This window comes from Oxyura jamaicensis, chromosome 12 (assembly GCF_011077185.1).
Source record: "Oxyura jamaicensis isolate SHBP4307 breed ruddy duck chromosome 12, BPBGC_Ojam_1.0, whole genome shotgun sequence".
NCBI lineage: Eukaryota > Metazoa > Chordata > Aves > Anseriformes > Anatidae > Oxyura > Oxyura jamaicensis.
Genome location: NC_048904.1, coordinates 6,490,072 through 6,503,354, shown reverse-complemented (window position 1 = coordinate 6,503,354; position 13,283 = coordinate 6,490,072). Strand labels below are relative to the sequence as shown.

General features: G+C 64.8%; 1 protein-coding gene across 3 annotated transcripts; it reads left to right on the top strand.

Annotated features, from left to right (window-relative positions):
- Positions 1 to 513: 513 nt before the first annotated feature.
- On the top strand, positions 514 to 13,283 carry LOC118173465 (semaphorin-3D-like). Of its 3 annotated transcripts, none has more exons than XM_035338007.1 (18): positions 514 to 768; positions 6,488 to 6,642; positions 8,428 to 8,588; positions 8,719 to 8,781; positions 8,949 to 9,068; positions 9,178 to 9,280; positions 9,395 to 9,523; positions 9,640 to 9,785; positions 10,198 to 10,312; positions 10,394 to 10,463; positions 10,559 to 10,703; positions 10,781 to 11,003; positions 11,123 to 11,211; positions 11,295 to 11,336; positions 11,539 to 11,696; positions 11,797 to 11,861; positions 11,988 to 12,121; positions 12,196 to 12,418. In XM_035338007.1, exons 2-18 carry the CDS (start codon positions 6,516 to 6,518, stop codon positions 12,271 to 12,273), a joined length of 1,968 nt encoding a protein of 655 aa, XP_035193898.1. In that variant the 5' UTR covers positions 514 to 768; positions 6,488 to 6,515; the 3' UTR covers positions 12,274 to 12,418. The 3 variants fall into 3 exon arrangements, with proteins under 3 accessions (XP_035193898.1, XP_035193897.1, XP_035193899.1); XM_035338006.1 differs by having other exon boundaries at positions 517 to 768; positions 12,191 to 13,283; XM_035338008.1 differs by having other exon boundaries at positions 654 to 768; positions 8,447 to 8,588; positions 12,191 to 13,283.

Below are 13,283 nucleotides of genomic sequence, written 5' to 3'. Positions count from 1 at the left end.
GAGTGGCTTTGGAGTGCTCGGACTCGGGAGAGCCTAGATTCCTTCCAGATGAAACCAAACCGAACGTGCTCCAGGAATGCACCTAGCACTCTCCAAGCGCTCGGGGGCGTCCAGCCTAGGGGGCCGGAGCAGGACCAAGGAGCTGGGAAAACCCCTGTAGATGGATAGCACAGACGTTGCGGCCCCGGGCTGTGCCACCCCTCGCCGCCAGCACGGTGCTGGTGCAGGCACGCAGGAGCCTGGATCCATCCAGATGAACACAACCTCCTTCTTCCCATGACACTGAACCTCCAGAGCCCCCTGGGGAAAAGGGGTTTCCTTCGTGAATGCAGCGCAGGAACAGCACCTGCACAGCGCCCTTCCCCGTCCCCAGCCCCCAGTGCAGCGGACACGTTTGGCAGAGGCATCCGATGAGCTGTTCCACTGCTCCACCCCCGTGAGGTATGCCTTGAGCCGAGGGAATGAAAAATTAAGGGGAAAAGCAGCGTCGCTTCGGATGAGTTAAGGCGAGCCGTGCGGCCCCGGCTGCGCTGGAGGCACCACTAGATGGCAATTGCCGCTCGCAGATCCGCGGGCCCGGCGGGCAGGATGGGGGCTGAGCAGGACACTCGGCACCGGGACAGATGGTCCCGGGGCTGCTTTTATGAATGAAGGCCGCCTCCGGCCCACCCGGCACCCGGCTCCACCCTGCGCGCCCAGCTCCGCGCGCTGCAGGCGGTGCGGGGTGCGCCCACAGCTCCTTGCCCGTGGGGTCCGCCGGGCTGCTCGGTGAGTAACGAAGGAACTTTTTAATTGCTCGTACGCTTGGCAGGGCAGGCTGGAGTATTCGGCATTGTTTCTCCCTCCCGGTGGGACGAAACCGTGCTGCCATTTCCAGCCCAGAGCGGCTCCGGTGCGGAGCGGACAGCCGGGGCAGGCTTGACCCTGTGTAAATGAGCGCTTCTCTGGGCTTAACTTGGGCTTGGTGCACTTCACGTCTTTGTGCAGAGCGGCTTTGGAGTGATTAATCTTCTGCCAACTCCAAAACTGAGAGCAGAGATTGTTCTGCCACTCGGCTTGCCATAGCATGCATTGAAAAAGTTGTTGGTGATGATCTTTGTGGGCTCTTATCAGTTAACGCCTTAGCCTGATCCCGGGAGTTATCCGGACCGTAAAGCTTTAATTTGTACCGTCAAGCTCTCGATCTCCAAAGTGATTTTTTGGGGTCTGTTTCACCTGGACACTGCTGGCAGGTTTATCCAAGCAGCTGCTCCCGCCTGGGGACCTCTCTGCCGGCTGGAGGCAGCTTTGTTGGATCCCCCCACCCCCAAATGAAAATCGATCGCTTGCCTTCAGGCAGCTGTGACAGCCTCGTGGTGAGGAGAAATGCTTCGGACCACCTGATGGAGCAGGCAGGGAGGGAGCAGAGCCAGAGGGACAGCGAGGGGGTGGCGGGGAGGTTTAGCCCCTGCCCTGTTGCCTCCCAGGGTCTCAGAGCAGGGCTGGGGCTGGCCGAGGAGATGGGTGCTGCGGTGCGGCGGTCTGGTGACACTCGAGGATGGCGAGGCGAAGGCTAAGCACTTATGCACAGACACAAATAACAAAGCACTCGATTGACTCAAATGAAAGTGGGGTGTGTGTGTGGGGGGGTTATTTCTTCCTGTCCTTGAAACAAGACCTCTGCAAACGGTGCAAGCTGTGACAGCGCGCAATGCCCTGCCCGGGGGAAATGATGCTTGTAATGAGCAGGCTTCGTTAGCCCAGCTGCCCCAGGTTGCTGCTGTGGCTGGTGAGCTGGCTGATGCCCAGGACTCGCTGGCTGTGAGGCTGGAGAGCAGCACGAGACCCGGGAACCCAGCGCCTTGTAGATGCAGCCTCGTGCCCAAGGGAGGAGGGGAAAGTGCCGTGGGAGAAGTGCCCATAGGAAACCAAATCCATCCAGAAAAACAACGCACGAGAGCGGTGCGGGGACCGTTCGGAAGGGACTGATGGCACAGCGTGACTGAGAAGTGTGCCGCCTGCTGCATCTGCTCCCAGCAGAGCCACTGCTGCCCCCGCAGCACCCTGCAGGCAGTGCCCGGCCCGCTGAGGACAGCACTGTTGTAATGCCCCGACCGCTGCGGTGCCCGGCGTGCCGAAATCCACAGCTTGCAGTACGGTAACTGCTGCCGTGCATAAACGCCTCCTGCAGAGCTAAGGGCACTGAACAGCCCAAAAAACAAACAAACGCCCCTGTGGTTTATCAGCCAGAGATGGCGAGGTCAATTTGAAAACACAGATATCACTGCTATAAGAAAGTACGGGAAGCATTCATCCCTAATCTAATCTTGCCGAATTCCACAAGGACGCAAGGCAGGGCTCATTCTGTCACTCTGGTGCCTTGGTCAGGATTTAGCCAGGAAACCCCCCAGGGCGCAGAGGGGGCAATGCCCACCCCGGGTGGCTGCAGCCGCAGCAGAAGGTGCTGCTGAAGATGCTCTGGGCAGACCCCAGCCCCCCAGCCACGGGGGCTGGCAGCCCTTATCACAGGCGCGTGTTGCTGGCTTCCCCGCCGCCTGCTGCGCTCCTCTGACACCCGCTCGGGGACTGTTTACAGCACGGACAAGGATTTATTATAAACTGTGGCTGCCGGGCGCTCGGGGCTGCCTCTTCCTCCTCGTTTGCTCTATTCCTGCTGGGGCTGGGATTACAGCGAGGGGTGTCCCCGAGGGCACGGGGTAGTTAGGGCTCACAGGCTCTTGCAGCTGCTGAAAGCCAGCACGGCAAAGGTGTGGGGATGCACCGGCCGAACAAACAGCCGGGGTGGGGCAGGCTGGGGATGGGGACTGAGCCCCCCCACTTTTTGAGGAGCCTTGCCATGGTCTGCACAGGAGGGCCAGGGACTGAGGCGCTCTGCACCCCTAGAGACATCACGCATTCGGGATATGCCCCAGACATTTGGGAATACCCCAAGGGTGTACAGCCTTACAGCTGTTACTTCCCAGCTGTGACAATCGGGCATCAGCTTGCAGCTGGCCACCAAGGTGCGGTGGCACGCGGGGGCCTGCCCCGAGCCTTGGCTGCCACCAACCTCGACCTCCACGAGCACCGTGGAGATAACCCTCCACTGCTCCCCGGCGCGGGCATCACGGGATGGGCACACACGTGGCTGTGCCATCGCCACGCTCAGTGACCCCGTGCAATCCTGGTACAGCCCCGGCGGAGCCGCGCCTGCAGCACCGGCACTGCCAAACCCGGACTGGCACGGACCGGCACGGCACGGCTGCTGCGGCACTCGTGGCAAGCCGGGCTGGGAGCCTGCCCAGGATGTGGTTTCCCTCGAACAATGCAGTTCGCAGGCACATGTCCGCGTGGGGTTATTGTTCTCATCCAGCTCGCTGGCAGGCTGCCGCTTATTGTGCGCGGAAGCAACTTTGCTGCTCCCACCAGCGGGCGAAGGTTTATTTCCCTGTTTTCCAGGAGATCACTGATGTCAGCTCATTTGGCCAGGGTGAGGAAAAAAAAAAAAAAGAAATAGAGTTTCGGTTTCAATCTGTCCATTGTCACGGGGAGAGGCACTGTTCTTCCCACGCTGCCCCCGCTCAGAGCTGCGAGCACCCTGGGAAGTACCCTTGGCCACATGCAAAAGTGTGGCCCTTCACTTTGCATCCCTCCTCCTCCTTGTCCTCATCCTCGCTGGGATGCAGGCAGCAGCGTGCTGGAGCCAAGGGCAGACCCTGGGGGCTGTGAAGGGGCCCGAGGCTGGCAGGGCAGAGCCTTACAGCTGTAACCACCCCGCAGCTGCAACCGAGAGGCTCTGAGACGAAGCAGGCGGCCAAGCAGGCTGCCTCCATCCTCATTAAAATACTTTCTCTGGCCAAGCCCCCCACGCCTGCTCAACCTCTTCCGATTAGCACGGGAGGGCAGGGAGCAGGCCTGCTTTTGATGAAAAGAAAACAATTTTTGAGCTGCCCGGTGCTGGGAGGCAGGGTGACAGCCCCGTCTCTCTGAGGAGTGACAGAGGAGCAGGTGCTTGGTGGCCAGCTCCTGCCTGAGCCCCAGGAGCTGGGGGACGCGGAGCAGCTCCCGGCGGGGCGCTGAGCATCCCCTCACAAGGGCTGAGGCGGTCAGGGAAAAAACACCAAGTGTGCTTTAGGGAGCAGGCAGGGGTTCTGCCAGATGCCACGGAAGCCTAAGGCTGCGGCGCGGTCTGCTCTGGGGGTGCTGCAGACCTCAGCCTCAGCCCAGCCCAGCCCAGAGCTGGCCCGCTGCCTCTCGGCCTGCTGCCCGCGGAGCCCCGCTCACATCTGAGCCCGTGCCTGGCTCAGAAAGCTGGGAAACGGCCCCGTGCGGGGCGAGCCTCCGTATCGGGTGTCGGGCCATGTGGTGGGCAAGTGACAAGTGTTGGGCTCGGCCCCGCACTGTGCCGGGGTGTGGGCAGCACCCGGGAATGCAGCCGTGCCCCCAGGGTCCTGAGGCTTGGGGGACCCGGCCCTGGGGGGGTCTCAGGCCCCTTCCCCAGCTTTTAGGGCTGCTGGCCATGTGTGACCCGGCTTACCAGGGGATTTGTCTCACCCTGCCGTTTGCAGGCAGCGCCTCAGCGCCCCGCTGCCACCCCAGCTCTGCTGTCGGGGTCCCACTCCGCCAGCACCCATCCCCTCCCCGTGGAGGGCTCTGCTCCCACCCCCAGCTCTGGGGGAAGGCCGGGGGGGGCCACACCGGTGCCTTTGCCCCCGCACGGACAAGGCCGACAGCTGCCGCTGCGTGACGGCGTGGTGAGCGGGGCGCAGCAGCTGCCGGGCATCCGTCACGGCCCGGGGAGGGACAGAGCCCTGCCACCGGTGGACATGGCCTCGGTGACAAGTACCGGGGCACCGCCGAGCACACCGCACATCGCCGGCCGGGTGGAGCCGCGAGCGCCCACGAGAGCCGTGGGGAGGTGAAGGACGGGGGCACGGCGTGGCGGCAGCCATCCCATCCGCCTGCCCTCGCTGCCCGATGGGTTTCGCCCTATTTCCCAGCCCAGCCCCCCCCCCCCCCCCGGCTCCCCCAGCTGCTGGGGCCCCTCTGCGGCCCGCGGCTGGCCCCAGGCTGTAACTCAAGAAGGCGACGTCCTGAGCGCGGGGCTCTGGATTAACCGCCAGACAATCGGGGTCTGTGGGGCTGGCACTTGGCGGGGGATCGCTGCCGAGCTCTCGTCCGTCTCCGTCCCTGGGGATGGAGCTGCTGCCGGGGCCCTTCTGCCCTGGAAATATGCCTCTCCGGGGCATCGCTTTCACGAGTGAGCTGTATTTTCTGTAGGTTTCAGAGCTCTGTAAACTGGAGGGATTTTCCTCTTCCTGGCCTTGCTCCATCTCCTGCAAGACCTTCTGCAGGACCCGGTGTCTGAAGGAACCCCCCCATCCCGCAGCACCCAGAGCAGGGGAGCCCCGGGGAGGCATTACCCTGCTGAAACCCCCCCGGCCCCGGCAGCCTGCCCTCGTCAGCAGCTCCCTCTCCGAGCCCTGATAAAAACAGCCCCAGCTCAGGACAGTTGATTATTTAAAGCTGTCGGGAGTGTTTAATTTAGCCCTGGATTCATCACCCGCAGCTTGTTTCCATCCGTGAGACACCCGCTCTCCCTCTCCCAGTGTAAACTCTGCGGGGACCAGCTCCTCTCCTCCAGGAGAAATTTGGGGTTATGGGCTGGGGCTGCGCCCCCCTGCCCTTTTCTGACCCCTCCGCAGCCGGGATGCTCCCGTTGGCACGAAGCTGCCGCTGGGTCTCGCAGTGCAGCAGACGAGGGACGTGCCAGCCCCGTGTCCCCGCTGCCTGGGGCTGTCCCCCGTGTCCCCAGGGAGGTGGCTGTGCCCTCGCTGCCACCCTCAGAGTCCTGGAGCCACCCTGGCAAATGCTCAGGGTCACGCAAGCGCCCTGCGTTTGTAGAAAGCTGCAGTTGGAGGATGGCCTTTTCCCTGCTCCTCCAGCAACCCTGTGCACCTTGGTAAAACAAACCCTGCCAAATCCCGGGCACAGCCCCTGGATGAGCCCTGGGGGGGGTCTGGGAGGCCCTGAGAGCCCCAGACCTTGCCTGGAGGCACGGCCGAGTGCTCCTTCTTGTGGGACAGAGGGCACAGGGCAGCTGGAGGTGCTCGGCTCCCGGGCTGCGTGGTTGCTCCTGCGCAGCCCTGCAGAAAGCCCCCAGCCCTTGCACCTAAAGCCTCCACACTCGTTTAAAACCCTTCAACCGCGGGACTCAAAAGAGCTGAAAGCCCAGCAGGAGTGTGGTTAGCGGAGCTGCTGCAGTGCAGGACCTGTGTGAGCAGGACTAGAAATGTCTCATTGTCCTGACCTGGGAGCAGCCAGCCCTGCCACCTGCCTCCAGGGCACGCGGGGGGCAGCGAACGAGGCCGTGAGGTGCTGGATGCACCCGGGACGGGCAGGGGAAGGGGCCGGGGGGGGCTTCCAGAAGCGTGCCTGGGTGCGGAGCAGCTCCCGTGTCCCTCCCCATGGCCGCCCCTGCATTTCCCCCACCTTTCTCCCCTCGCAGCTGAAGGCGGCAGCACCGGGGTGGCGCAATGGCGAGGACGGGGGCTGCCCGTGGCCGCAGGCTGCTGCTGGATGCCCTCCTGCTCTGCGCCCTGCTGCCGCAGCCGGACACCGCCTGGAAGCAGCACGCCCCTCGCCTCCGTGTCACCTACAAAGGTAAGGGGACCGCGTCTCCGCAGGGGCTGGGCTGTGTTTTCCCAGCCTGGGCACGGGCAGGGCGACGGGGCAGGAGGGTGACGTGGCCACGGTGTTGCCATCACGCCGATGTCCCCCAGCAGCCCCCCTCTGCCCCATGTCCCTCTCACGAAGCCCGTCCCTCCTGTGCCACCCGCCTGTGTCCAGCTCAAGCAGCCATCTCCCTGCCCTTCCCGCTGCGTCCCTGCTGCCTGTGATTATTTAGTGAGGGCTTCAGGGCAGGCTCTGTTTGTGCCGAGGGCTTGGAGCAGGGCCCCAGACAGCCTGGGGATGCGGTGGGCTTGCCACGGAGGTGGCAGGTGGCCGGAGGGCTCTGGGTGCCAGGGGGTGCCCGGCAGCAGCGGTCCTGCTGGTGGCCCAGCTCGGGAGCAGGCGTCAGGGCCAGCTTTTGGTCCTTCCTTGGAGCCGGAGCTGGGAACGTGGAGGGACTCTGCCTTCACAGCTCCGGGGCCAGACGTGGCAGCAGCTCTCCGGTCTTGGGCAGAGGCAGGAGAGGAAGCTCCCAGCATCAGGAGGGCTTGAGGACAATGGGAACAGCAGCAGGGGATGTGACTCAGGGACAGCAACGGGCAGGTTCAAGGACACAATGGCTCAAGGAGCTCAGGTTTAAAAAAACTTCAGAAAAACAAAACAAAAAAAAGAAAATCGAAATCAAATGAAAGGACCTCTGAGAGCCTGCCTGCCTCACGTCAGGCCCCAGCATGGGGGAGGCAGGGGGGCAGCGGGGGAAGACGCAAGCAGCCTGCAAGGAGGAAATGACAGCAACGGAGGCTGTGGGAGCGGAGGAAGGATGGGGCACGGGGCGCGGGGCCAGGAGCGGCGCTGGTAGCTTCCACCCTGCTGGGGAGGGGGTTTGGCCGTGCGAGAGGCGACCGTGGGGTCACGACGGGACAGCCCCGCTGCTGGCCAGGGCTGAGCCTCTCTGCGGCCCTGCCCCAGCCCCAGGATGCTCACTGCTGCACCGACGGGGCTGGCACAGCTGGGGGCTGGCAAACGGGGCTTCTGCCAGGCTCTGGTCCCCTGTCACTGAGGGTGGCAGGGCCAGAGGCTGCTGCGTTTGGTGACGTGGGGGCTTGGAGGGTCACCGGCACCAAAGACGTCTCCGGTGTGGCTCTTATCAGCCAGCGGCAGCGAGGGGATGGAAACCCCGCAAAGGCTCAGAGCCCGGCTTCCCCTGGGCAGTGGGGATGTCCTGTGGGGCCGGCTCTTCCGTGCGCCCCGTGCAGCCGGGCGGTGACCCCAGGAAGCCCCGGGTCACCCTGCTCTGAGGGCGCAGCTGCAGAGGGAGCGGACGGGACAGGGCAGTCACGGTGGTCTTGACAGCGAGGAAAAACACCCTGGCCTTGGGAGATAATGAGCACAAAGGAGAGGATGCTTCTCACCTATCGTCTCAGCCACTGTGCCGGCGGGACGTGGGGGTGCCAGCCCCAGCCTCTCCTGAGGACCCCAGCAACAACGGCAAGGGCAGGGAGGGGAATTCAGCTGCTGATCCCGTTCACCTGGTGGGAAGCAGCTTGGAAATCCCTGCCCCAGGCCCAGGCCGGTACCGCTGCCTGCAGCATGCGGCCGGCAGCTCCTTCCTTGCCATTTCCATCTCCCAGCCCCGCTTCCTCCCAGCTGCTTCGGACGGAGCCGTGCCCACAGGGGTCCAGCAGGGACTGCCCTCGCTTAGCTCCCAGCAAACTGCTGTGTGGGGAGGGACAGCTCCCTGACGGGCTGCCCTTCCTCCCACCTCATGCTCCTCAGACCTGCTGAAATCCAACAGCTCCCGCCTCTTGCTGACCTCAGGGGATGGGCTGGGTTTCCAAGCCCTCCTGCTGGACGAAGACAGGGCCTGGCTGATGGTGGGAGCCAAAAACCACATCTTCCTGCTGCATCTCGACCATCCTGGCAGAGAGCCCGAGAAGGTCAGTGCTGGGCAGGGGGTGCAGGTGTGGTCGGGGGCCAGGCTGCCTGCTTTCCCCAGGGGCAGCTCTGGCACCCAGGGCCACGTCCCCTGAAGTTGTCCCAAACATGTGCTGCGTGCACTTGTCGCAGATCTTCTGGCCGGCCTCCAGGGAGCAGGTTGAACATTGCCGGCTGGCGGGGAAGGACGTGGAGGTAAGCAGGGCCGGGAATCCCCAGCTCGGGGCTTTTTGTGCCTTGGTGCAGGCACTCAGCACCCAGAGACCCCAAACCGTGGGGCACGCGTGGCACATGGGGGGCTGCCTGCAGGCACACCGCCTTGGGTCCTCCCTGCCAACAACCATCTCCCTCCCCTTGGGCAGACCGAGTGCGCCAACTTCATCCGCCTCCTGCAGCCCTACAACAGCAGCCACGTGTTCGCCTGCGGGACGGGCTCCTACCAGCCCGTCTGCGCCTTCATCCAGCTGGGAGCCCGGGGCAAGGTGAGCGGCACCCGGTGAGCCGCGGCCCCGCTGCGGAGGGACCCAGTCCCCTTGATGCTCCCTCATCCGTCGGCTGGCGGAGCTGACATCTCCCCCTGGGCTCTGGCAGGGTGCCGGGGCCCCCCTGATGCGGCTGGTGACCCACTCCCTGCAGTCGGGGCGAGGACGGTGCCCATACAGCCCCCGCCAGCCCTTCACGGCGCTCCTTGTCGGTAAGGGCTGGGGGAGCAGGGAGCCGGGGCTCCCTGGGGACGCGGCACGCGGGGGTCCCACGGCTGCACCCCCAGCTCCTTCACACACCCCCTACCCCCCCGCTGACCCCGCAGATGGGGAGATGTATTCGGGCACCTCCAGCGACTTCATGGGCAGCAGCGCCGCCTTCTTCCGGACCTGGGTGCGCGGGGCCGAGCAGAGCTACATCCGCACGGAGCAGAACCAGGACCACTGGCTGCACGGTACAAGGGGGGCCGCGCTCGGCACGGTGCCCTGGTCCCATCTCCTGCCCCGTGGTGGGGGGCACACCTGCACGGGGAGCCGCAGGCACGGGGCGATAGCACGCCGTCGCTTCCAGAGCCTGCGTTTGTGGGTGCCTTCGCCATCCCCGACACCTACAACCCGCACGATGACAAGGTGTACATCTTCTTCCGCGAGACGGCCCTGGAGGCTGGGCAGTGGGACAGGAGGCACATCCATGCTAGGGTGGCCCGGGTCTGCAAGGTCAGTGGGCTAAGGCTGGCGTGCCACGGCTGGGATCACGCAAGGCAAGCTTTGCCACCTTGCCGGACATACGGGGAGCGCTGCCTTGTGAAAAGCCGTTGTTCCTTTGCTGGGGTTGGGCCAGGGGGCCTCCAGAGGTCCCTTCCCACCTTAACCATGCTGTGCTGGCTTGGTGAGCAGGAGCCTGGTGCCCACCTCTGCCTATGCTTTGCTGCATGGCAGTGAGAAAGCCCCAAGGCCCCTGCCCCACTCGGCAGCTCCCCAGGCACCTTCCCACCCCCGGGCACCCCACAGAGGGGCACGGAGCAAGGCTGGGGCTGTCACTGCGGGGGGCTCAGGTGTCCTGCTGTGGGGACAGCCGTGTGGGTGGCTTGGCGGGGCTGGGCTGGGTGCAGCTCTCGTTGCCCGGCAGAACGACGTCGGAGGGAAGCGCAGCCTCATCAACCGCTGGAGCACGTTCCTCAAGGCCCGCTTGGTGTGCTCCATCCCGGGCCCGCAGGGCACCCAGACGCACTTTGACCAGCTGGGTGAGTGGCAGCCTGCCCCAGCTGCCCGGCCGGGAAAGCCCCCCTGCACCTCTGGCTCCAGCTCCACCGCTCTCTTTGCAGAGGATGTTTTCCTCCTCCGCACCCGGGACCCTCAGAACCCCCTCATCTTCGGCCTCTTCACGGTCTCCAGGTGAGCCCGTGCCCAGGCACGGGGCAGCCCAGCACCCCCAGCCCCTCGCAGCGGCTGCCTGCGGCGGAGCGGGTTCGCTGACGGCCGCCCCGCAGCGGTGTCTTCAGCGGCTCCGCGGTGTGCGTCTACTCCATGGCTGCCATCAGAGCGGCCTTCAGCGGCCCCTTCGCGCACAAGGAGGGATTCGACTACCGCTGGGTGGAATACAAGGGACGTGTCCCCTACCCCCGGCCCGGCATGGTAAGGAGCCGGGAGGGCAGCGGGTGGCGGCAGGAGGGGCCGGCCCGGTGGTGACCCGGCCCCTCGTGTCGCCTCAGTGCCCCAGCGAGACGTACGACCCCCTCCTGCGCTCCACCAAGGACTTCCCTGATGAGGTGATCAGCTTCGTGCGCTCCCACCAGCTGATGTGGGAGCCCGTGCAGCCGCAGGGCCGCCAGCCCATCCTGGTGAGGGTCAACGTTCCCTACCGGCTCCGGCGGCTGCTGGTGCACCGGCTGGAGACGGAGAGCCGGCACTACGATGTGCTGTTCCTCGGCACGGGTAGGGCCTCAGCCCAGCTCTGGGGCCGGGGTTGTCACACGGTGGCTGGGTGGCAGCAGTGTCCCCCCAGCCCCGGGGAGCCTGGCCCTGCCAGCTCCTTCTCCCGCTGTGTTTGGCAGATGAGGGTAAGGTGCTGAAGGTGGGGCTGGCCAGCGCGGTGAGCCACGGCACCGAGGTGATCAACCTGGAGGAGATCAGCGTCTCTAAGGTACAGCAGAGAGCGGGAGCGGGAGGAGGTGGGACCAGGGACCCCGGCCCTCAGCCTCGCTGGAACCTCTTCCTCTCTTCCAGACACCTTCGCCCATCCTGGACATGAAGCTGTCACCGAAGCGGGTGAGTCCCCCGCACTGGTACAGAAAGGGACGGGGTCCTCGCTCCATCCTCGGCGTCCCTTGGCCCCAGGGCTTGCACGTGGCAGGGTCCTGCTCCCAGCAAGCAGCCTGCTGGTGGCTGGCTCTGTCCCGCTGTCCCCATACCTCCCGGCAGCCTCAGCCCAGCACGGTGCTGAGCGCTGCCATTCCGCTTGCCCTTGCAGCAGGAGCTGTTGGTGAGCAGCACCCACGGGCTGCTCCAGCTCGCCCTGTACCGCTGCGAGCTCTATGGCAAAACCTGCACTGACTGCTGCCTGGCCAGGGACCCCTACTGCACCTGGGATGGCAAGACCTGCGCCCCGCACCTGCTGACAGAGAAGAGGTGAGCACCCCCCGGGGCCAGCCCTGCGCAGGGGCAGCCTACGGACGGTGGCTGGTGCCACCACTTGGGTGCCACCACGGTCCTGTCCACCCTCCCACAGGCGTGCCCGGTGCCAGGACGTGCTGAAGCCCGATGTGCTCAGCCAGTGCCAGGACACGGCAGAAGGTGAGCACCAGCCCCAGGGTGATGCTGGGACGAGTAGGCAGCAGGGCACTGGGAAAGCCCCTGGCACCCTCTGTCATTTCCCCTGCACTGGGTGCCACGCGCTGACCCTGTCCCATCCCTGTGCAGGGACAGCGGTGGCCACCGAGAAGCTGGTTTTTGGTGTGGAGAAGAACTCCACCTTCCTCGAGTGCCTGGCGCGCTCCCCGCAGACGACGATCCGGTGGCTGGCGTGGCACGGCGAGGGCTCGGGGCTGAGCGAGGTGCGGGGACGGCAGGGAGGGGATGCGGGGCGGCTCGGGGACAGTGACCTGACTCTTCCCGTGCACCAGATCAGGACTGGCGGCCGCTTCGCCGTGCTGGAGCAGGGGCTGCTGATCCGCCAGCTGGGCAGGGAGGATGCCGGCACCTATGAGTGCCAGGCCGTGGAGCGCTCCTTCTCCCGGCCCCTCACCCGCTACAGCCTCCGCGTCATCCAGCACGAAGCGATGGAGGTGCCACCGCACCGACGCAACAAGGGGGTCGAGGGCCCCCGGACGGATCCGCGAGCCTTGGGGGCACCGGGCACCAGCCTCGACACCTACTGCAATGCCCTGTGGCACCAGGAAAGGCAGCGGCAGAAAGCCTGGCACCAGAAATGGCAACACCGGTCCCCGGAGAGCAAGAGCAGCCGTGTGCGCAGGCAGCCCCAGCCGCTGTAAGGGCGAGCCGGGGCCGCCTGCTCTCTCCCTTGGCCCTCCTCGCAGGCGGGTGCCAGCTTCGGGACCGCCCCGCGCGTCCAACCGCAGGAACCGCCGCGCTGCGACTACCTCAGCCACGCCGGGCCCCTCCGCCTCTGCGCGCACCCCAGGGTGCACGCCGGGGTGGGGGCACGCGGCCTGGACCAGCTCTCCCGCACACAAAGCCTTGTGCGCCCTGCAGAGTATTTATTCTCCTCAGTGTTCTCCAGCCCTTAGGGATGACGGTTATTAGCAGCAGGGATGAAGATCGGGGGGGGTGGGAATGGAAACAAACCGTTCTCACGCGTGGTCCCCAGCACCTGGCCATGGCCACACGTCCCCGGACCCGGCGTCGTCCCCAGCGCCCGCGCCCAGCCCCAGCCGCCCCAGCCCAGGCTGCTTTTACAAATTCCAAAGACAGAGAAACAGGCAGTTATACCAACTTACAATTTATTATTTTTTAAAAAAATGACATGAAACACAAGTAAAAATAAATACATCATATAAACAACAAATTGTTCAAAGTCTCTGCTCTGGGAGATCAGGCAAGCACGTCCCGTTCGACAGAGAGAAGAGGGAAGCACATGGTCATGCGTGGGGCACCGACCCACCCACCCTGCTAGAGATACTCCTCTTTCCAACCACAAAAAGACCGTCCACAAACTAAGGCGGCAGTAAAAAAAAAAAAAAAAAAAAAAAAAAAAAA

Bases quoted from the DNA above. Each gene is read 5' to 3' on its own strand.
- LOC118173465 (XM_035338006.1), top strand. From the start codon at position 6,516: ATGGCGAGGACGGGGGCTGCCCGTGGCCGCAGGCTGCTGCTGGATGCC. The intron at 8,589-8,718 runs GTCAGTGCTGGG...CACTTGTCGCAG, and splicing joins CTGGCAGAGAGCCCGAGAAG to ATCTTCTGGCCGGCCTCCAG. The intron at 11,212-11,294 runs GTACAGCAGAGA...CCTCTCTTCCAG, and splicing joins AGGAGATCAGCGTCTCTAAG to ACACCTTCGCCCATCCTGGA.